This window comes from Danio rerio, chromosome 17 (assembly GCF_049306965.1).
Source record: "Danio rerio strain Tuebingen ecotype United States chromosome 17, GRCz12tu, whole genome shotgun sequence".
In the NCBI taxonomy this organism is placed as follows: Eukaryota; Metazoa; Chordata; class Actinopteri; order Cypriniformes; family Danionidae; genus Danio; species Danio rerio.
Window position 1 is genome coordinate 6,570,001 of NC_133192.1, and position 25,206 is coordinate 6,595,206.

The following is a 25,206-nucleotide window of genomic DNA, read 5'->3' on the forward strand; positions in this document are numbered from 1 at the left end:
TACTATTTCTTATGCAATAATTAGTTTTAAACTACTTTGTGTGTTGTGTAAAGTCTAATCACTAGCTATTGGCCTGACATGAAGAATACAGTGATTTTAGTCATTTTTTGTCATTAATTTTTGAGTGTTTTGACAACGTTGTTATCAATTAACATACAAAAACAATGCATGACTTTATTTTAAAGAATATGTTATGAATTTCTGCATTCTATTATAGTTTTTTTGGATGCTTAAGCACGATATTCAAAACAGGGCCCGTGATTTCAAAACAGCACACACAAGTGGCACATCCGCACGCCCAATTGTCAAAATACTACAGGTGCTTTGCATAATTAAACATTCTTATAAAAACTATACACTTCTGTTTAAAAAACACACATTTCACATTTACTATACTCTGTTTGCAGGCCCGTGCACAGACTCTTACAGGGGCAGGTGCTCAACGCGATCGCAAAGTGAATAGCATGGGGGGCTGGGGGGTTGAGAGGGGATCCTGAGCCAATGAAGGCAGAGGGGCAGTGGGCATTGTGTCCCAGACAACAATGTACTGCATACGATCGATTCAACATGACATAAGCAAATGATAATCTTATAAAAAGCAGAGGGTTGTATGAAAGCAGTTGATGCATGTCCAAAAGCATTTGCAATTTGTTGGAAGGAATGAGAAACTGCTAGTATGATGTGCACAAATGACTAACTGTTTAAAGAAATATATGAACTGTTGTGCAAATGCAAATAGTGTTGTGAGAAATGCACCAACGCCACTGAGAAAAACTGTAAAATCTTTTAAGCAAATTGTATTAAAATGTTTAAATCTTTTTTTTTCCTGAAAATGTCTTCTAAAACAAAATAGAAAAATGATGAATGATTTACAGACCTGTGTATATTGTTCCAATATGTATTGCGATATTGTTTACAGTTGTGCACAGCTCTACCCAAAGAGAGTTTATGTTTGCTGTAAATAAGGGTGTTTATTCTTTTGCACAATTCAATTCGATTCAATTCAGCTTTATTTGTATAGCGCTTTTACAATGTAGATTGTGTCAAAGCAGCTTCACATAAATGGTCATAGTAACTGGAACAGTGTAGTTCAGTTTTTAGTGTTTAAGTTCAGTTCAGTTCAGTTTAGCTCAGTTCAGTGTGATTTAATCATTACTGAGAGTTCAAACACTGAAGAGCAAATTCATCGGTGCGTAGCTCTACCAATCCTGAACCATGCGAGCCAGTGGCGACAGCGGAGAGGGAAAAAAACTTCACCTGATAAGAGTGAAGAAAAAAAAACCTTGAGAAAACCAGACTCAGTTGGGCACGACCATTTTAATTTCTCCGCTGGCCAAAAGTCTTATGCAGAGCTTCAGTCACCTCGGTGGAAGATGGCCTCAGCGAAGACTCGTCTGTCCCTGGAGCGTCGCTGGAATCAGACTCATGTTCTCCACTCCCCATGACCAACAGCGCAGCAGCAGCTCAGGATACGGCCTGGTCCCGGATATGGACACCTTGGGATCATCTCGTCGCTGGTCTTGGATCCAGTTAGTAACTCTGCATAATCTGAGGACCTCGGGATGAGTATCCCCAGGTGAAAATAGAGAATAAAGAGAATAATTAGCGTAGCTGCTGTTCATCGTGTATATAAGCAAGATGCAGAAGCCTGTGTGGAACCCGCTAGGTGATGCATTGAGTGTATGCTTTACTAAACAGATAGGTCTTTAATCTAGTTTTGAACTGGGAGAGTGTGTCTGAGCCTCGGACGTCATCAGGAAGGCTATTTCAGAGTGTAGGAGCCATAAATGAGAAGGCTCGACCGCCTTTACTCGATTTTGCTATTCTAGGTACTACCAGAAGCCCTGAGTTTTGAGATCTTAAAGAGCGAGTTGGATTGTAGCGAGACAGAAGGTTGGTTAGATAAACAGGAGCTAGATTATTTAAAGCTTTATAGGTGAGAAGTAATATTCTAAATTCAATACAACGCTGTGAATAAATTAGAATTACACCGAGCAAATGCAGTAAACATGTGGAACATACATATTCAGTGTCTTGTACTCAGGTACATCAGTAAATGCAGTGATGTCTAACTTTACAGTAGTTTTCAAAATGGCAGCTGTGCAATTAATATATAGTGCTGCCCTAGCATTTTCAGGACGTGTCACCAAAATCTGACTTTGTTGCATTGAATAAATGTACAGAGTAAACTGTCCTAATGGAAACATGACAAAGCCATTTGACTGTCAGGACTTTTCATCTTGATGACACGGACACTTTCATTGACATCAATACTTGCTTTTGAGGAATGAGCTCTCCATTGTGAGCAAGTGACACGCTTTTGCAGGTTATCAACTAGGTTTTCCAGTTTGTTCTAATTGTTTAGATCAGTGGTTCTCAAACTGTGGTACGTGTACCACTATTGGTACGCAGGCTTCCTTCTAGTGGTACGCGGAGGAATAAAATATGTCATGTATATGCTACATATTTCAAAATTTAGCAAAAATTTTGTATATAATATGCCATATATGACATACAGCCTATATTTCTGAGGTAATCTGCCACGTTTTTTTAACTGTGCAGAGTTGTACCTGCTTTACTGGGCCTACTACGCTACTTTATTTCAATACTGCTCATTTTGGTGGTACTTGGAGAGACAATTTTTTTCTGCGGTGGTACTTGATGAAAAAAATTCGAGAACCACTGGTTTAGATAAATGCATTAACTGTTGTGCAAATAGTGTGAGAAATGCACCAAAGCAATTGATAAAATCTGTAATCTATTTACTAATATGAACAAACAATTAGTAATACATGTATTACATTATTTAAATTAAATAACGTTAACCCACAGTGCATTAACTGATGTTAACAAGCACAATCATACACTCAAAAATATATAGATTTAATACATGCATTACAATATTATTCATAATTAGTTAGTAAATACATTAACTAATGGACCATAATTCTAGTGTTACTGCTATATTAAACCATCATATCCAATAAAACACTTGCAATGGATTTCACTTATGGCAATTGGAGCATAAATGGTCTTGATAACCTAATATTGTTGGACTGAAAGCCCTCCCCATTTCAAGCGTTAGGGAATTAAAGTTAGTTTTGAAGATATGCATACTAATGCACAAGCCAAGAGCAGCTGTCTGTCGTATTGTGTCAGTCCTTTTCCACCCACTTCTTCCTGTGTGACGTGCAGAGAAAGTGTTGTAGATTACACATCATCAGTGCTGAGTCTGTTTCATTACAACTATCTGAGGATTTCCTGTGCTGAGGATTTACAAATTGATAAACATTCACTCTGAAAAATGGAGAAGTTATTTAGACTCATGTACGATGAAAGATCATGAAGCCACCATGTGCACACATACATTAATGAAATAAGAGCACTGCTGCACCTTAAAGGGGACCGATTATGCCTCTTTTTACAAGATCTAAAATACAGTTGAAGTCAGAATTATAAGCCCCCCTGAATTCTAGGCCCCGTTTTTTTTTTTCAGTTTGAAGGATAAAAGATTTGTTCAAGAAATTTCTAAACCTAATAGTTTTAATAACTCATTTCTAATAACTGATTTATTTAATCTTCACCATGATGATAGTAAATAATATTTGACTAGATATTTTCTAGACACTTCTATAGAGCTTAAAGTGACATTTAAAGGCTTAACTAGGTTAACTAGGTTAACTAGGCAGGTTAGGGTAATTAGGCAAGTTATTGTATAACGATGGTTTGTTCTGTAGACTATCGAGAAAATATATAGCTTAAAGGGGCTAATAATTCTGACCTTAAAATGGTTCTAAAAAAATTAAAAACTGCTTATATTCAAGCCGAAATAAAACAAATAAGACTTTCTTTAGAAGAAAAAATATTATCAGACATGCTGTGAAAATGTTCTTGCTCTGTTAAACATCATTTGGAAAATTTGTAAAAAAGAAAAAAATCCAAGGGGGGCTAATAATTCTGACTTTAACTGTAGGTCTCTGATGTCTCTAGAGTGTGTATGTGAAGTTTCAGCTCAAAATACCACACAAATATCTTTGAAACTGAGCCTTTAAAGCTTTGATCCTAAATATGACTGTCGCTTTAAATTTAAATGAGATCATACATCTTGTCAAAAGAGGGTGGAGCTACAAATGCCTATGTGTCAGCATAGTGGCAGATTAAAAAAACAAGACTAACGTCTTAATCTAATGAGGGATAGATAGATAGATAGATAGATAGATAGATAGATAGATAGATAGATGGATAGATGGATAGATGAATAGATGGATAGATGGATAGATGGATAGATAGATAGATAGATAGATAGATAGATAGATAGATAGATAGATAGATAGATAGATAGATAGATAGATAGATAGATAGATAGATAGATTTCTTGCACTATATTATTATATGTTACATATTACAAAGCCAGCTGGACAAGACCCATGGAGTCAACCATTATATAGAGCTGGGCTCATTTTTATGCATTTCTGTGATCTGTGATGTCTAACAACTGATAATTACAAATTCAGTGGCCATCACGGGTCATCATTCAGACTAATTCCGTTATTGTCCATAGCGCCCAGGCCTTTTCAATGGCTTGAGTTCCTCGCAGTTAAAGTCCCACAGTCATCACCGTAGCCAGCAGAGCTATGCAAATGACCGTGGTGCTGTGAATGAGACACTTTGTCCGGCGCATTAATCGGGTTTGAACCTTTTTTGTTGTTTTGCAGGAAAGAGCTTCACGCTGACAATCACAGTATTCACGAACCCACCGCAAGTGGCCACTTACCACCGAGCCATAAAGGTCACAGTGGACGGACCGCGCGAGCCGCGAAGTGAGTACCAAATATCACACATCATCATGTGATTAATCCACGCGCTCAGAGATGAATGATGATGTGCCTACAAGAATGTCTGTATAATATTCAATTTGTGTCAGATTAGAAAATGCATTTGGCCGTTGCTTTAAATAAGTTGATTATTCCCTCATTTTTTGCTGCTGTTTCAATCTGTTCATTTAAAATGAGCTGAATCAACACAATCCTTCAGTTTATTTGGGGACAACTTAATCAATCTGTGTTGAAGATTGAAGGAATTGTGTTGAACCTAAAATTTTTTTAGTGTTTGATTATATGTTCACTTATATTCACATACAGTTGAAAAAAATGTCTGATGGTAAATCATACTAAACGTTTACTATTTTAGGTCCGTTAGGATTGCCTAAATTATTTACATTTGCTAAATGGCAGAATATTTTTTTGAGAATTTGTTATTAATTTCTAGACAGCCAAAAGTTTTCATTCATTTCCTTGGTATTTTTTTTTTAGCTTTGCTTTTAAACTGTATATCTTAGGGCAAATAATTTGGGTATCCTTCCACAAGCTTTTCACAGTAGTTTGCATGAATTTTGGCCCATTCCTCCTGACAGAATTGGTTTCCATTGGTCACATTTTTGCTCGCACAAGCTTTTTTAGCTCTGCCCACAAATTTTCTATAGAATTGTGATCAGGGCTTTGTGATGGCCACTCCAAAACATTCACTCTGTTGTCCTTAAAGCACATTTAACTAATTTGGCAGTATGCTTAGGGTCATGGTCTGTTTGGAAGACCCATTTGTGGCCAAGTTTTAATTTCCTGGCTGATGTCTTGAGATGTTGCTTCAGTATTTCTACATAATGTTTTTTCTTCATGAAGTCATCTATGCTGTGAAGTGGACCAGTCCCTCCTGCAGCAAAACAGCCCCACAACATGATGCTGCCGTCCCCATACTTCACAGTCGGCATGGTGTTTCTAGGCTTGTAAGCTTTCCCCTTTGTCCTCCAAGTGTAACACTGGTCATTATGGTCAAACAGTTCAATCTTAGTTCCATCAGACCACAGGACATGTCTCCAATATTATTCTTTTCCCCAGTGTAATTTAGCAAATTGAATTTTTGTTGTTGATTCTGGCTTGTTGATTTTCCCATGTTGTCACACAAGGAAGCAGTGTGTTTGAGGTTTTTCTTAAATGCTATTCTACAGTTGTGCCTCCAGTTAACTCAATTGTTTTCAATTAGCCAATCAGAGACTTCCAAAACCTTGACACCATCATCTGAGCTTTTTCAGAGGCATAATAATCTTATTGTATGTAAACTTGACTTGCAAGAAAAGTTATAAAAAAATCTCAAAAATATTTCTCATTATTCTGCTATTAAGCAGAACAGAAACACATTTGATAATCCTAACTCACCTAAAAGAGAAAAAGTTTAGTCACATTAACATCTGACTTTTTTAAATGGTTTTGTGCCTTTTTATACAGTGTGTGTAAACTTCTGGTTTCAACTGTACTTGGTATTTACTAACATGAACAAATGTTCACTAGTAAAAATACTAGTGTTCATTGTTAGTTCAAGTTAACTCAGATTGCTTTATCTAATGTATTAGTAAATGTTTAACTATGATTAATAAAACTGTACACGATTGTTCATTGTTCGTTTATGTTAGTAAATATGCTACATGTCCCATATTGTAAAGTGTTATCATTATTATTTATTTTATTTATAGTGGTCCCTCATTAATCGCTGGAGTTATGTTCTAAAAATAGCCTGCAATAGGTGAAATCTGCAAAGTAGTCCGCTTTATTTTTTATAACTGTTGTAGATGTTTTCAGGCTGTAAAACCCCTCACTACACTATATCTCAGATAGGCATTAACATTCACACTTTTCTCTCTTGTTTTAACACATGTAACTTCTAGCTTCCTTTAGCAAGTCCGGAAGTCCAACTTTTTGTGCGATGGTTAGCATCTTCCTTTGCCTTTTGGGTGCTACAGCAGGTGCCTTTGATGGTGCAGAATGTTTTGTCGACATTATGGTTTTTTTGGGGGAGAACAATTGCATTAAATTGTGATTGAGTCACACTGCTAGCGATCGAAGATTTATGTTGATTTTAACCCAGGCTCATTCTGAAAACACATATAAAGTTGAAGTCAGAATTATTGGCCTTCCTGAATTATTAGCCCCCCTGTTTAATTTTTTCCCCAATTTCTGTTTAACGGAGAGCAGATTTTTTCAACACATTTCTAAACATAATAGTGTTAATAACTCATTTCTAATATCTAGTTTATTTTATCTGTCATAATGACAGCACATAATTTTTTTACTAGACATTTTGAAGACACTTCTATACAGCTTAAAGTGACATTTAAAGGCTTAACTAGGTTAATTAGGTTAACTAGGCAGGTTAGGGTAATTAGAAAAGCTATTGTAAAAGATGGTTTGTTCTGTAGACTATAGAATAAAAAGATATAGCTTAAAGGGGCTAATAACTTTGTCCTCAAAATGGTGTTCAAAAAATTAAAAACTGTTTTTATTCTAGCGTAAATAAAACAAATAAGACTTTCTCCAGAAGAAAAAATATTAACAGACATACTTTGAAAATTTCTTTGCTCTGATAAAGAACAATTGGGAATTTTTAAAAAAGAAAAAAAATTCAGAGAGACTTTATACATTTATACATAATGGTATACATTTTTTAAGAGCGCCAAAAACATCTCAGGAGATGTTTTTTTTTGGTTTTTGGCAGTTTTTGTGAATCCACCAAAGGCCGCTGCATACGTTTTTTGAGATCTCAAATTTCTCTCGTGCCATTCACGCCTGCTGTTCTTGCGTAAAACCACCCGGGGTCGCTGTCAACTGACAGACTGACTGACTGAATGACTGACCCACCCTCCTTTCCCAAACCTAACCAATAGTGTTTTCAAAATCACAAATTGACCCGTGCTCACCCACTTCCCTAAACCCAACCAACAGTTTTAAAAAGCAATCCAGAAAAAGAAAAGCCTTAAAAAACACTACAGGGCGGTGTTACGCCGTTCTTTTTCACGCTTACCAACTGAACGCTTACCTCCGTATGGACGGCTTTCTCACTGTTACCAGTTTCCCCAGTGGCTCGCAGACTGCAGAATTGATAACCAGAGAGGAGTTGACCACAACAACGGGGTTCGAGTCTGGCAAAGAATGGTTCCAGAAAGCGGGTAAGACAAAAACAGAAGACAAAAAACTAAAATGAACAAGTAAATAACAGAGTGAAAATGTGGTAAAATCTAAAAATGTTGTAAAAATCAGATGAGGGCTTTTCTTTTTTTTTAGATCGCTTTATAAAACACTATTGGTTGGATTTAGGGAAGGAGGGCGTGGGTCAGTCAGTCAGTCATACTATCAGTTGACAGTGACCTCTGGTGGATTTGTGCAAGAACAGCAGGCGCGAATGGCACTCGTGAGAGAATTTGAGATCTCAAAAAGCGTACACAGCGACCTCTGGTGGATTCAAAACTGCAAAACTGCAAAAAAAAATAATAAATGCGCAACTCCTGGGACATATTTGGTGCTCTCAAGAAATGCATATAGCGGTACGTTTTCAGAATGAGCCTGGGTTGAAAAAAAGCCCTGATAGTCCATTTTTTACTTTAGCCATACTAATTGCATAACATAGAAAAATGTATGTGTCTCACCTCTATAATAGCAGGGATGCGGGTTACCAGAGCATTGCTATGCAGTTGCTAAGGTGATCAGGAAGGCTGCTTTGTAGTCCTGGTCAAAAGCTTGTAACACTATTAAAAATAAGGAGTAAATATTACTGAAGCAGGTTTACAAGAGATCACACTTTCAGTCTTTGTGTATGCTCTCAGAAGTGAATGATGTTGTGCATTGTGTCAAGATATTGGCTCAATGCCCGTCTGCTCTGCCAGTGGGACGAAACGTGCGCCCGATGCATGAATTGATGCATAGATTGTGTTACGGTACTGTTTTAAAAGATGGATTCAGACGCCTCAATGCACAAAGACAGTCTTTGTGGAGTTCAGAAAGAGGCAAACACAAACACGTGCTGTCAGGACCGCTCGACTTGTGAAAATGTTTACTGTATTGGCCTCTTGTGTCCGTCTGTCATCATGGTCTTAAGAGCGAGCAACCGATTGACCTTTGACATGTGCTTAGGCTGCGTCCTCAATGGAGCACAAGCACACTGTCCCCTATGTACTGCACACACTATAAAAAGATGTGTTTATTACCTGTTTAAGTGTTTAGTGCTTTCCATTTATTTACGGTTGTGAATTGTATTATGGGATGTTGATCTCTGCTTTGTCGACTTTTGATGTTGAAAATTAAACTCTACAGTTTAACAAAGAGAATTTTATTTAAAAAAAGTGCTGTTCACACAGGCGAGGAAGTTACCGATTTTTTCTGGAAAAGACCATTCACACATCAATTCCAATATACCGAAAAGATCTGACAATTCTAATTGTGAACGCGCTCTTTCCGGCAATCTTCCTTCTGCGTTCACACAGCACAGCATTCCGGCAAATTACCGCTAATGTTAGAACTTCTCTTTCCGGAAAATAGCCAGAACGAATTACCCGGTATTTTCAAAAAGGGCCTGTTCACACATAAAGACTCTGTATGTGTGAAAGAGGGTAATGTCTCGCTTTGTATTGAACTTTGAGCGTATAACATTCAGAGATGTTGTTTATGTTCACACAGCTTCATTACACATCAACTCAAGTTTAAAATATGATATCATAGTGGACCACCCCTTTAAAAAATACAAACCATTTCAAGAGTTCACACTTATCTGATGGTTGATTATAAGCAAATTTGGTATGCTGTCCCGGGAGAGAACCCTGAGCTCAAAAGCTCCTTGAGCCCTGGGCTCCCTCTCGTTTGCAGGGCGAGAGGGGAGCTTTGAGCTCAGGTAGGTACCGTTTTAAAAGTATCGATTTAGCACCGGTATCGAAAAAAACCCAAACGATACCCAACCCTAGTTAGGAATCGTTTGATTGGTGGATCATACATAGTTAAAGCAGAACCACCCATGTCCAATCATACTTATGTGGTCCTCTCGAAATTAGTTTATAAATAAAATTTACTTTGTCATCAATATTGGGTCTTTATGTGATCGGCTAGATTTATAACAAACCATTGTGACAGATTTCTCTGACCTAAAAACATTGAACAGAGACTTGTGAAGAAAAAGAGAAACAGTCAATGTTTTTTCTCTCTCTAAAGGAACCCGATCTGGTAAAAAAACACTCCAGTTATACTTCAATTATGAAAAGCCACTTCATCTGAGCTGATGTCTGGACTTGTGAGATCTGTTCTCAAGCTTTAACTTCTCAGTTGCTCTCACTACCTGAAAAAAAGAAAAGCAACTGTTAGAAGACGCTGCCAAATTTCAGTTTTCACACTGAGCCCCAGGACCTGTAAATACACACAAGCTGTCGTGAATTACTTTCATGTGGCAGAGAATGGAACCGGGAACACAGAGTGCTTGACTTTCTTTAGTACGTGTTTATATTAAAGTCTGTTGCCGATTGACATTACGGCCAAAGTTCTTCACAATATTCGAATAAAAGTGGATCAGATTTCGCCAGCCGTTAGCAGGGACTGACGGATTTCTCTTACGTTTATGTTTTCTATGCAAAACTGTTTTGCTGTCGGTTGTGAAATTGGTCAGTGTTCATGATACGAGAGCTAGTTTTAAATGTGCTGTTAGCGTGTATTTCTAAACGATCACACACACCCTGCTTAAAAATCCAGCTTAACCCAGCCTAGGCTGGTTGGCTGGTTTTAACTGGTCAACCAGGCTGGTTTGAAGGGGGGTTTGGTCATTTCCAGGCTGGTTTCCAGCCATTTCCAGCCTGGTTTTAGCTGGTCAGGCTGGAAAATGACCAGCTTAATCCAGCTAAAACCAGCTTGACCAGCCTGGTTTAAGCTGGATATAGCTGGTTTTGGCTGGGCTCCCAGCCTGGCTAGGCTGGTCAAGCTGGTTTTAGCTGGTCATCTCCTAGCCTGACCAGCTAAAACCAGCCTGGAAATGGCTGGAAACCAGCCTGGAAATGGCCAAAGCCCCTCTAAAACCAGCCTGGTCGACCAGCTAAAACCAGCCAACCAGCCTAGGCTGGTTTAAGCTGGTTTTTTCACTAGAGACATGCAAAAAATACCATTGACATGCTTAGAGTAAGCTGAGATCTATCTAGCGACCAGAATATCATTAACAAAACAATAACATAACAAATTAAAAAAATGTTTTAATTGCCTTAACCCTAACACTTGTTATTTTTGTATCATTTTAATGTCTTTGTTATAAGAGTTATAAGCCATGAACCAAGCAAACCATCTCTGAGGAGGATCAAAACAGTACTATCGTTAGCAACCCCATAGCAACACCCTAGTTACCACCCAGAATATTCCTTATGATTAATTACTTTCACATCATCACACGCTATCACTTAGCAACCCCAAAGCAATGCCCTGGTTACCACCCAGAATATTCCCAATGATTATTTACCTTCACATCATCACTCACTATCACTTAACAACCCCATAGCAACACCTTGGTTAACCATAGCAACACCTTGGTTAACACCCAGAATATTCCCTATAACTAATTACCTTTCACATCATCACATGCTATCATATAGCAACCCCATAGCAACACCCTGTTTACCACCCAAAATATTCCCAATGATTATTTACATCATCACACGCTATCACTTAGCAACCCCTAGAACATTCCTTATGATTAATTACTTTTCATATGATATCACACTATCACTTAGCAACACCTTGGTTACCACCCAGAATGTTCCCTATGACAAATTACCTCTCACATCATCACACGCTATCACTTAACAACCCCATAGCAACACGCTGGTTACCACCCAGAATATTCCCTATGACTAATGACCTTTTCCATCATCAAACGCTATCACTTAGCAACACCCTGGTTACCACCCAGAATATTCTTTATGACTAATTACTGTTCACATCATCACACACTGGCACTTAGCAACCCCATAGCAACACCCTGCTGACCACCCAAAATGTTCCCTATTACTTATTACCTCTCATATTGTCACGGCATCACTTAGCAACACCCTGGTTACAACCCAGAACACTCCCAATGATTTATTACCTCTCACATCATCAAAGGCTATCACTTAGCAACCCCATAACAACACTCTGGATACCACCCGGAATATTCCTTATGATTATTTACCTTTCACCATCATCACATGCTATCACTTAGAAACCCCATAGCAACACCCTGGTTACCACTCAGAACATTCCCATGATTAATTAGCTTCACATCACCACACGCTATCACTTAGCAACCCCACAGCAACACCCTGGTTACCACCCAGAATATTCCCTATGATTAATTACCTTTCACATCATCACATGCTATCACTTAGCAACACCATGGTTACCACCCAGAATATTCTCTATGATTAATTCCCTTTACATCATCATACGCTGTTACATAGCAACCCCTTGATTACCACCCAGAATATTCCCTATAATTGATTACCTTTCACATCATCACATGCTATCACGTAGCAAAGTCATGGTTACCACCAAAAAAATATTTTTTATGATTATTTACCTTTCACATTATCACATGCTATCACTTAGCAACCCCATAGCAACACCCTGGTTACCACCCAGAATATTCCTATGATTAATTACCTTTCACATTATCACATGCTATTACTTAGCAACCCCATAACAACACCCTGGTTACCACCCAGAATATTCCTATGATTGATTACTTTTTGCATCATCACACGCTGTTACTTAGCAACCCCATAGCAACACCTTGGTTACCACCCAGAATATTCCCAATGATTAATTACCTCTCACGTCATCATACAGAGAGACACAGTCTGATCGCTGCTGTAGATCTGCGTTTGGCACTTTTGTTGAAAGCACAACCTGTCTGCCACACAGCTGTTGCCACCGGCCTCGTATTCATTGATAAACTTTCTGGCAGCAAAACCAACAATATCGCTTCTAAACGTCTCGCTTTCCCCCCCTCTCATCTCAATTAACACATCTGGCAGCAGCGTTTTGGAGACGCTTTATGCCAGTGTGTGATCTTCATTCATTATCGGATTGATCGCGCCCTCGGGCGTCTCTGATGTCACGAGGCTTTCATCTCGCAACCCCGATTCATCTTCTGTTCCTCTTTCTAACTCTCTGTGCATGCTGTATCAAAGAAGAGAGCAGTCGATTACCTCCAAACATGGCTTCTGTAGGTGTAAACAAACATGTCAGCTAGTTCTACTGCGGCTGAAATATGAAACTACGCTTTAAATATGTATATAAACAACATATTTTACATCCGTTGCAGCAGCACGGTGGCACAGTGGGTAGCACAATCGCCTCACAGCAAGAAGGTCACTAGTTCGAGCCCCGGCTGGGTCAGTTGGCATTTCTGTGTGGAGTTTGCATGTTCTCACAGTTTTGGCGTGGGTTTCCTTCGGGTGCTTTCGTTTTCCCCACAAGTCCAAAGACATGCTCTATAGGTGAACTGAATAGGCTAAATTGTCCGTAGTGTATGTGTGTGATTGAGTGTGTATGGATGTTTCCCAGTGATGGGCTGTATCTGGAAGGGCATTCACTGCGTAAAACATATGCTGGATAAGTCGTCGGTTCATTCCGCTGTGGCGACCACTGATGAATAAAGGGAGTAAGCCAGTTTAACAGTTGCAAGGTGACACTGTATGTCTGTAACAAAATATAAAAGATTCAAAGTATTTTATACAGCCACTTAAGAGCTAAAATGTGTTGAATGTGGCCACTCAAGCCCTATATATTATATATAATATAACTATAATGAAAACAAAAAACACACAAAACAAAACATTTATATTAAACTAGTACTTTGTGCCTCATTTTCAAAACTTTTCACAGTTTTAAAACATAGTTTTATATATATATATATATATATATATATATATATATATATATATATATATATATATATATATTTATTTATTTACTTTTTTTTCCCAGAGATGGGATGTGGCTGGAAGGGTAAAAACTTGCTGGATAAGTTGGCGGTTCCTTCCGTTGTGGCGACCCCGGATAGATAAAGGGACTAAGCTGACAAGAAAATGAATGAATGAATATATATATATATATATATATATATATATATATATATATATATATATATATATATATATATATATATATATATTTTTTTTTTTTAATTTATTTATTCATTCATTCATTTTCTTTTTGGCTTATTTTCTTAGAGGTCGTAATTTATTAGGGGTTGCCACTATCCTGGCATATGTTTTACGTAGCAGACGCCATTCCAGCCACCACCCAGTACTAGGAAACACTCATTCACTCTCACATTCAATCATACACACACACACACACACACACACGCACACACACACACACACACACACACACACACACACACACACACACACACACACACACACACACACACACACACACACACACACAATTAAGCATACTTTCCACTGCACACGACAAACGACTAGCGACAGACCGGAAGTAATTCATTTCCACTTGAGAATAGTCCGGGCACTGCGTTGAGTTCCGATCATCTCCGTATGCGGAAAACTCGGATCTGAATTGAGCTGCGGATGTGTTGAAATATTTGAACTCCTGCGACTAGATCGTATGTGACCGGCCGACCAGATGTGATGTATTCCAGTGTTGTCCAAGCAGGTTCGTTTTATTTGGTTATTTTTGAATCAGAAAAATTCTATATTAAAAAAAATAAAACCTATTCATAAATGTATGTAATAAAGTAATAAAAATCAATTTTTTATGTTGTATCTAATATTTTTTAGTGGTCTACGAATTTCTAGCATTCATTCATTCATTCAATCATGGTGAGCGCACAGAGAATAATGGCTTTTGCACTCCTTTATTTCGGACACTGCGAGAACAGCTTCTCTCCCATGGTGCACGTCAGAACTGAAAATTCTGTGCGACTGCCACAAGGGGGCGTATTCCGACAGTCGTTTTCGAATGGCGTGTGCAGTGGAAAGCCGGCTATCATTGTGGCTAATTTAGTTTATTCAATTCCCCTATAGCACATGTCTTTGGACCAACCCAGGCTCATTGTGGAAACGTAGTCCCGCGGACGTTTCTGGAGGCCGCGGAATAGGTCCCGGCGGGTACGTTTGGCTGCAGTTTTTGTTTTTGCGAATCCGTGAGAGGCAGCTGTTGTGCGCTTTTTCGCATCTCAAACGTCTCTCGCGAGTGCAGTTCGCGCCCGCGCTGTTCTCGCGTGAACCCACCAGAGGCCGCTGTCCGACTGACCGGATGATTGACTGCGCGACCGGCCAATCGGCTGACCTTCCACCTTCTCTAAACCCAACCAATTTTACCGATTGACCCGCCCGCCCGCTCGCTTCCCTAAACCCGAGCAACAGTTCACAAAAGCCGTCCAAAAAAAGAAAAGCCCTGATTTTTTTTCTACCGCGTTTTCAGATTTCACCGCATTCTCACCCTGTTACGAAATTTGTTCACCTAATTTTGGGGATTCTGTTTTTGTCTTACCTGATTGCTGGAACCGCTCTTCCCCGGACTCGAAAACCGATCAACGTGGTCAACTCCTCTCTGCATCTCAAGCCTGCCGACGTACACGGTGAGCTGAGTAGACAAACGAGTTGCAGCGGGAAAGCCCTCCACAAGGAGGTAAGCGGTCGGCTGGCCGGCAAGCACGAAAGGGAACAGCGTCACACCGCCCCGTAGCGTTCGCTTGAAAAAAAATAAATGCAGCCATACGTACCTCCCGGGACGTATTCCACTGTCTCCAGAAACGTCCAAGGGACTACGTTTTCAGATAAGCTTGGGTTGCAATGGACTGTGTGGGAAACCAGAGCACGCAGAGGAAACCCACGACCAACACAGGGAGAACATGCAAACTCCACACAGAAATGCCAACTGAGCCAGCTGGGACTGGAACCAGTGACCTTCTTGTTGTGCGGGCGACAGCGCTAACCACCAACCACCATGACACACTCAATATGTATAATAGTATAATTATGAAGAAAAAATACACACACACACACACACACACACACACACACACGCACACACACACACACACACACAAAACATTTATATTAATCGAGTACTTTGTGCCTTCAAGTTTTTCTAAAATGGCATCATCACTCTGTCCATGTTTTCACGGTTTCTAAGCCGCTCTCCACTTTTCCCAAACTGTGAAAGCAACTGAGAAAGAGCAGATCTATTTAGTCTAGCGTGAAATTCCCCAGCAGCGTCTCCTCATTTGTAAAGAAAATATTACTTACAGGATTCAACTGGAGCCTGATCCAATTATCTGCAGCCAATGGCAGCGAGACAAGCGGCCCTCCTGTTGCTCAGACAGCAGCAGTGCATTGTGGGATGGAGCTGTAATCATTGGCAGCTCTCGTGTAACTCTGCTTATTAAGAGTAATTTGGGCTAATAGACTGGGAGGAGGCCTGTGTTACTCTTACCTCCACCACTGCCAGTGTTTCTCCGTAATAGCGGCGTTTTACACGATATCTGATCCTCCAGCGCTCGCTCCACACGTCAAACACACTCTTTATATGCCTGCGAGACAGGAAAAATCAATACACAGCAAAGCCAAATCATTCATGTAGAGCTGAAGTCAAAATTATTCGTCCTCCTGTGATTTTTTTGTTCTTTTTAAATATTTCCTAAATTATGTTTAACAGAGCAGGGAAATTTTCACAGTAATTATTATAATATTTTGTCTTCTGGAGAAAGTCTTATTGGTTTTATTTCGGCTAGAATAAAAGCAGTTTTAAATTTTTTTTATATCATTTTAAGGTCAAAATTATTAGCCCCCTTAAACTCTGCTGTTATTTTGGAACTTCCGCCTGGATTTTGCCTGCCCAAATTTAAAAGCTTATCAAATCCACATGAAGAGGTGTAAATGCAAAAAACACCATTGAAAGTGTGTAAAATAACTGTTTATGTTGTCTGTGTTATAATGACCACCTATAAAAAGAGGCGCTTTATGTATTTTTTTTTTATAAACTCCCATTTGAAAGTGTACATTTTAGGTTCTGTGTGGTCTAGGGTGCTGTAATTAATTTTGGTGGTTCCTGCAGATGTCTGTCTTCTTCTTCTTCTTTGGCCTTAGTCCCGTATAGTTGCGGGGTCGGCTCTTTGGATAATTAAATTGGATGACTATATTATTTAAATAGTATTCATTAAAATGATTAAAGTTCAAAGTAAACTAGTTTATTTCTTTACAGAATTAAATGTCAGATAATATTATATATTTTACTTTAAAATTATATTTAAAAATGTATATATATATTTATATTATATTTTTATAAATATAATATTTATAATTTTTTATATTTAATTTTATTCATTTATTTATATTTATTTAATTTATATTTAAAATTATATATTTTACTTTATAATATATATTTAAAATAATATTAAATATTTAAATAAATTTGTATTAAACATGTGTATAAACATGAAACAAAATGTATATTTAACAATAAATAAATAAATAAATAAATAAATAAATAAATATTTCAGTATTTTAAAAATAAGTGTAAAAAAATAAACATTACACAAAATATCTATTCAATAATAAACATAAACAAATAAACAAACAAATAAAAAATGTGTTGTTTTAAATACATAAAAATAAATAATAGAAGTTAAATAAAAATGAATAAAACAGCTAAAACACTAATGTAAAATCCATCCTAACAGCACAGCTCATATTCATAAATAAGACTTTTTTTTTTTCGTAACAGATTGTATTGGGAATCTTCTGTTAAACTTTGTCATCACTGGACTGTTTTAAGGACAGTTTAAGTGTGTAAGTGTTTGCATGTAGAGTCTAGACGGTGTTTCTAAAGGTAAAGGCATGTGGAGAGTTTGTGCTTGGTAATTAATGCCACATCTCATTGGGCAGATGGAAAACATGGGCTGTTTTCAGAAAGCCTATTTCCCAAGATGATCCGTGACGCTGTGTTTTGACTGCTGGAAAACAGCTATTGTCTCTGCACGCCAAACACGACAGCAGGACACACTTTAGTTCTTCACTTTCTCCTTTTTCTAAAAACATTAATAATTAAACATAAATCAAAAAATAGCAAATAGTCAAATGGTTTGTTTATTACAGATATAATGGATTCAAATAGCAGAAATCTTTTTTTTTACAGTTACAGTAGTATAATCCATGGGCTTTTACTGTATTATAGTAACTGGTAGTGTTTGCGTTGCTTTGGCTTTTTTGGGGTTAATTATTGTGATCTCCTGATTGCAACAGAGAAATACTTGGAAATCTCTTTAGACTGATGGTATTTCAGGCAAAACCACTTGTTTTGTCATTAATTTAGACATTATGCTAGAGAATCTTTCAAATACTAGCTCTAAAGCAGTGGTTCTCAAAGTGAGGGTCGCGGTACAATAAAGGGGGGGTCGCTTGGTGATTTCCAAAAATCTATTTATTTTTATTAAACCATAAATATTACCATATTTGATCCAAAACCTGAAAAGAAAAAATAGTCGTTCATAGTTAATATATACTTCTTTATATAGTTACTATATTAGCTTATAGTAACTAGTTCTATTGCATTGCGACCACTGGGGTAATTACATTATAAAGACACAGCAATAGCATCAGATGCAGCAGATTGATTTTATAACACCATTTAAAAATTCCTGGCATATACAGCTTGTATAATAAGTGAGCTTATTAGGCGGCCCCAATGCTCTTGAACAGTCTCTCGTTGAACATCTGGATTTCTATATCCTTGGATACTTTTAAATCTTACTTAAAAACGTATTTTTACTCCCTTGCCTTTGAGTGACGCATACATGTAATTTCTTATCAGTATTTTAGCATTACATATATACATATATATTTCCTTTTCTTCCATTTTAAATACAAGTTTTTATTGTTTTTTCTTAAATATTTTATTTTATTGTAAAGCACTTTGGATCAACTAAGGTTGTATAAAATTGTGCTCTATAGATAAAGTTTTCCTTTCCTTTCCTTGCCTAAACTTTCTGCCACATTTACAGCACTCACATACATAAAAAATTAAACGAAGAGTAGACTTGGGTCTATTGGTGTTTGTGCGCCATTGCATGCCAGGTTTCTGTATTTAAAGCCACCTCAGAAGATATTGGGGGTTGCGAGTCACTGGCATTGTTATTTTGGGGGTCGCGAGTCACTGGCATTGTTATTTTGGGGGTCGCGAGTCACTGGCATTGTTATTTTGGGGGTCGCGAGTCACTGGCATTGTTATTTTGGGGGTCGCGAGTCACTGGCATTGTTATTTTGGGGGTCGCGAGTCACTGGCATTGTTTTTTTGGGGGTCGCGAGTCACTGGCATTGTTATTTTGGGGGTCGCGAGTCACTGGCATTGTTATTTTGGGGGTCGCGAGTCACTGGCATTGTTTTTTTGGGGGTCGCGAGTCACTGGCATTGTTATTTTGGGGGTCGCGAGTCACTGGCATTGTTATTTTGGGGGTCGCGAGTCACTGGCATTGTTATTTTGGGGGTCGCGAGTCACTGGCATTGTTTTTTTGGGGGTCGCGAGTCACTGGCATTGTTATTTTGGGGGTCGCGAGTCACTGGCATTGTTTTTTTGGGGGTCGCGAGTCACTGGCATTGTTATTTTGGGGGTCGCGAGTCACTGGCATTGTTATTTTGGGGGTCGCGAGTCACTGGCATTGTTATTTTGGGGGTCGCGAGTCACTGGCATTGTTTTTTTGGGGGTCGCGAGTCACTGGCATTGTTATTTTGGGGGTCGCGAGTCACTGGCATTGTTATTTTGGGGGTCGCGAGTCACTGGCATTGTTATTTTGGGGGTCGCGAGTCACTGGCATTGTTATTTTGGGGGTCGCGAGTCACTGGCATTGTTATTTTGGGGGTCGCGAGTCACTGGCATTGTTTTTTTGGGGGTCGCGAGTCACTGGCATTGTTTTTTTGGGGGTCGCGAGTCACTGGCATTGTTATTTTGGGGGTCGCGAGTCACTGGCATTGTTATTTTGGGGGTCGCGAGTCACTGGCATTGTTATTTTGGGGGTCGCGAGTCACTGGCATTGTTTTTTTGGGGGTTGCGAGTCACTGGCATTGTTATTTTGGGGGTCGCGAGTCACTGGCATTGTTATTTTGGGGGTCGCGAGTCACTGGCATTGTTATTTCCAGGGTCACCAGTCACAGGCATTGTTATTTTGGGGGTCGCGAGTCACTGGCATTGTTATTTTGAGGGTTGCGAGTCACTGGCATTGTTATTTTGGGGGTCGCGAGTCCCTGGCATTGTTTTTTTGGGGGTCGCGAGTCACTGGCATTGTTATTTTGGGGGTCGCGAGTCACTGGCATTGTTATTTCCAGGGTCACCAGTCACAGGCATTGTTATTTTGGGGGTCGCGAGTTACTGGCATTGTTATTTTGGGGGTCGCGAGTCACTGGCATTGTTATTTCCAGGGTCACCAGTCACAGGCATTGTTATTTTGGGGGTCGCGAGTCACTGGCATTGTTATTTCCAGGGTCACCAGTCACTGGCATTGTTATTTTGGGGGTTGCAAGTCACTGGCATTGTTATTTTGGGGGTCGCGAGTCACTGGCATTGTTTTTTTGGGGGTTGCGAGTCACTGGCATTGTTATTTTGGGGGTCGCGAGTCCCTGGCATTGTTTTTTTGGGGGTCGCGAGTCCCTGGCATTGTTTTTTTGGGGGTTGCGAGTCACTGGCATTGTTTTTTTGGGGGTTGCGAGTCACTGGCATTGTTATTTTGGGGGTCGCGAGTCCCTGGCATTGTTATTTTGGGGGTCGCGAGTCACTGGCATTGTTTTTTTGGGGGTCGCGAGTCACTGGCATTGTTATTTTGGGGGTCGCGAGTCACTGGCATTGTTATTTTGGGGGTCGCGAGTCACTGGCATTGTTATTTTGGGGGTCGCGAGTCACTGGCATTGTTTTTTTGGGGGTCGCGAGTCACTGGCATTGTTATTTTGGGGGTCGCGAGTCACTGGCATTGTTTTTTTGGGGGTCGCGAGTCACTGGCATTGTTATTTTGGGGGTCGCGAGTCACTGGCATTGTTATTTTGGGGGTCGCGAGTCACTGGCATTGTTATTTTGGGGGTCGCGAGTCACTGGCATTGTTTTTTTGGGGGTCGCGAGTCACTGGCATTGTTATTTTGGGGGTCGCGAGTCACTGGCATTGTTATTTTGGGGGTCGCGAGTCACTGGCATTGTTATTTTGGGGGTCGCGAGTCACTGGCATTGTTATTTTGGGGGTCGCGAGTCACTGGCATTGTTATTTTGGGGGTCGCGAGTCACTGGCATTGTTTTTTTGGGGGTCGCGAGTCACTGGCATTGTTATTTTGGGGGTCGCGAGTCACTGGCATTGTTTTTTTGGGGGTCGCGAGTCACTGGCATTGTTATTTTGGGGGTCGCGAGTCACTGGCATTGTTATTTTGGGGGTCGCGAGTCACTGGCATTGTTATTTTGGGGGTCGCGAGTCACTGGCATTGTTTTTTTGGGGGTCGCGAGTCACTGGCATTGTTATTTTGGGGGTCGCGAGTCACTGGCATTGTTTTTTTGGGGGTTGCGAGTCACTGGCATTGTTATTTTGGGGGTCGCGAGTCACTGGCATTGTTATTTCCAGGGTCACCAGTCACAGGCATTGTTATTTTGGGGGTCGCGAGTCACTGGCATTGTTATTTTGAGGGTTGCGAGTCACTGGCATTGTTATTTTGGGGGTCGCGAGTCCCTGGCATTGTTTTTTTGGGGGTCGCGAGTCACTGGCATTGTTATTTTGGGGGTCGCGAGTCACTGGCATTGTTATTTCCAGGGTCACCAGTCACAGGCATTGTTATTTTGGGGGTCGCGAGTTACTGGCATTGTTATTTTGGGGGTCGCGAGTCACTGGCATTGTTATTTCCAGGGTCACCAGTCACAGGCATTGTTATTTTGGGGGTCGCGAGTCACTGGCATTGTTATTTCCAGGGTCACCAGTCACTGGCATTGTTATTTTGGGGGTCGCGAGTCACTGGCATTGTTATTTCCAGGGTCACCAGTCACAGGCATTGTTATTTTGGGGGTCGCGAGTCACTGGCATTGTTATTTTGAGGGTTGCGAGTCACTGGCATTGTTATTTTGGGGGTCGCGAGTCCCTGGCATTGTTTTTTTGGGGGTCGCGAGTCACTGGCATTGTTATTTTGGGGGTCGCGAGTCACTGGCATTGTTATTTCCAGGGTCACCAGTCACAGGCATTGTTATTTTGGGGGTCGCGAGTTACTGGCATTGTTATTTTGGGGGTCGCGAGTCACTGGCATTGTTATTTCCAGGGTCACCAGTCACAGGCATTGTTATTTTGGGGGTCGCGAGTCACTGGCATTGTTATTTCCAGGGTCACCAGTCACTGGCATTGTTATTTTGGGGGTTGCAAGTCACTGGCATTGTTATTTTGGGGGTCGCGAGTCACTGGCATTGTTTTTTTGGGGGTTGCGAGTCACTGGCATTGTTATTTTGGGGGTCGCGAGTCCCTGGCATTGTTTTTTTGGGGGTCGCGAGTCCCTGGCATTGTTTTTTTGGGGGTTGCGAGTCACTGGCATTGTTTTTTTGGGGGTTGCGAGTCACTGGCATTGTTATTTTGGGGGTCGCGAGTCCCTGGCATTGTTATTTTGGGGGTCGCGAGTCACTGGCATTGTTTTTTTGGGGGTCGCGAGTCACTGGCATTGTTATTTTGGGGGTCGCGAGTCACTGGCATTGTTATTTTGGGGGTCGCGAGTCACTGGCATTGTTTTTTTGGGGGTCGCGAGTCACTGGCATTGTTATTTTGGGGGTCGCGAGTCACTGGCATTGTTTTTTTGGGGGTCGCGAGTCACTGGCATTGTTATTTTGGGGGTCGCGAGTCACTGGCATTGTTATTTTGGGGGTCGCGAGTCACTGGCATTGTTATTTTGGGGGTCGCGAGTCACTGGCATTGTTTTTTTGGGGGTCGCGAGTCACTGGCATTGTTATTTTGGGGGTCGCGAGTCACTGGCATTGTTATTTTGGGGGTCGCGAGTCACTGGCATTGTTATTTTGGGGGTCGCGAGTCACTGGCATTGTTATTTTGGGGGTCGCGAGTCACTGGCATTGTTATTTTGGGGGTCGCGAGTCACTGGCATTGTTTTTTTGGGGGTCGCGAGTCACTGGCATTGTTATTTTGGGGGTCGCGAGTCACTGGCATTGTTTTTTGGGGGTCGCGAGTCACTGGCATTGTTATTTTGGGGGTCGCGAGTCACTGGCATTGTTATTTTGGGGGTCGCGAGTCACTGGCATTGTTATTTTGGGGGTCGCGAGTCACTGGCATTGTTTTTTTGGGGGTTGCGAGTCACTGGCATTGTTATTTTGGGGGTCGCGAGTCACTGGCATTGTTATTTCCAGGGTCACCAGTCACAGGCATTGTTATTTTGGGGGTCGCGAGTCACTGGCATTGTTATTTTGAGGGTTGCGAGTCACTGGCATTGTTATTTTGGGGGTCGCGAGTCCCTGGCATTGTTTTTTTGGGGGTCGCGAGTCACTGGCATTGTTATTTTGGGGGTCGCGAGTCACTGGCATTGTTATTTCCAGGGTCACCAGTCACAGGCATTGTTATTTTGGGGGTCGCGAGTTACTGGCATTGTTATTTTGGGGGTCGCGAGTCACTGGCATTGTTATTTCCAGGGTCACCAGTCACAGGCATTGTTATTTTGGGGGTCGCGAGTCACTGGCATTGTTATTTCCAGGGTCACCAGTCACTGGCATTGTTATTTTGGGGGTTGCAAGTCACTGGCATTGTTATTTTGGGGGTCGCGAGTCACTGGCATTGTTTTTTTGGGGGTTGCGAGTCACTGGCATTGTTATTTTGGGGGTCGCGAGTCCCTGGCATTGTTTTTTTGGGGGTCGCGAGTCCCTGGCATTGTTTTTTTGGGGGTTGCGAGTCACTGGCATTGTTTTTTTGGGGGTTGCGAGTCACTGGCATTGTTATTTTGGGGGTCGCGAGTCCCTGGCATTGTTTTTTTGGGGGTCGCGAGTCACTGGCATTGTTATTTTGGGGGTCGCGAGTCACTGGCATTGTTATTTTGGGGGTCGCGAGTCACTGGCATTGTTATTTCCAGGGTCACCAGTCACAGGCATTGTTATTTTGGGGGTCGCGAGTCACAGGCATTGTTATTTTGGGGGTCGCAAGTCACTGGCATTGTTATTTTGGGGGTCGCCAGTCACAGGCATTGTTATTTTGGGGGTCGCGAGTCACTGGCATTGTTATTTTGGGGGTCGAGAGTCACTGGCATTGTTATTTTGGGGGTCGCAGGCTGAAAAGTTTGGAAACCCCTGCACAAAAGGGACATTTGTGAAGTAGCAACGGTTTCTGCTGTTCTGAAGTCAGCTGCAAATGTGATAAAATGGCAGAAGAAAGTAGTTACTAATACAAAAGGGCTTTTAAGACTCTGCTTTCATTTAATTTTAAAATGTTATTTTTCATAAACAAGATTATGCCGACGAACTGTTGTATAAACACAATATCACACTCGTAGAAGTGTACAGTATACAGCCATATCGCACTGCTACTCGTGTACAACTGCTCACATATTGTATGGGGAAAAAATAAAGGGGGCTAATAATTCTGACTTTAACTGTGTGTGTGTGTGTGTGTGTGTGTGTGTGTGTATATACATATACGTATGTGTGTATATATATCTATTTTTTTATTTTATATATATATATATATATATATACATACATACATACATACATACATATACATAAAAATAGAGAGTTTTTGTGTAGTTATTTTATTGCTTCAAATTAAATTAGACAAAAAAGTCTATTTTGTATACAAAATAATACAAAATTTATTTAATCTTCTTTACTATACATATATATTTTATTATTATTATTATTAATTATTTTTATTATTTATTACATAAGTTAAATGTAGTTTTAAAAAATAATAAATAAATGAATATAATTATTTTCATTGTTCAAATATATTTTTCAAAACAATTAAAAAAAATCAATATTTAATATATTTTTATCATTTATGTTGTTTAAATAACCTGTTTTGTAAATGCTGTGAACAAATAAAAACAAACCTATTTTACTATTTATTTGAACACAAATCATGTTAATCCATATTCCTGAATGAATCACATTTTTCACTGTAACATTTTTACATTTTTTAAGCATGACATGAATAAAATGACTGAGTGTTGCTAGTGGTCTGTTGTTGAATGTGTCGGCCTCTGAAAGCTTTAACACACTGACTGAATAAATCTGAGTTGTTCAGAGTTTTGCCGCCACACGTTTTACTGTACTGTTTGCATAACAGCTGCAGTCTATAGCGCATGAAATCTGCTGCTGAAGTCAGACTGTTTACGTTGTGGTTTGCTCT

General features: G+C 40.1%; 2 protein-coding genes and 1 long non-coding RNA gene across 5 annotated transcripts in view; 2 read left to right on the forward strand and 1 right to left on the reverse strand.

Moving 5' to 3' along the window:
- cdc5l (CDC5 cell division cycle 5-like (S. pombe)) overlaps positions 1-25,206 on the forward strand; it is a 453,211-nt gene that overhangs the window by 381,763 nt on the left and 46,242 nt on the right. The window lies entirely within an intron of this gene.
- The window catches only part of runx2a (RUNX family transcription factor 2a), a 169,350-nt gene that overhangs the window by 86,068 nt on the left and 58,076 nt on the right, over positions 1-25,206 (forward strand). For all 3 annotated transcript variants that reach the window (XM_068214370.2, XM_068214369.2, NM_212858.2), the window contains 1 exon segment: positions 4,716-4,820. In XM_068214370.2, the coding sequence (XP_068070471.1) occupies positions 4,716-4,820 (105 nt within the window).
- Positions 5,311-25,206, reverse strand: part of LOC141378507 (uncharacterized) — a 122,881-nt gene continuing 102,985 nt past the window's right edge. Inside the window, exons 4-5 of the long non-coding RNA XR_012393210.1 lie at positions 8,474-8,572; positions 5,311-7,969 (exon numbers count right to left, since the gene is read on the reverse strand). This is a non-coding gene — a long non-coding RNA (uncharacterized lncRNA). The remainder of the gene's footprint in view (positions 7,970-8,473; positions 8,573-25,206) is intronic.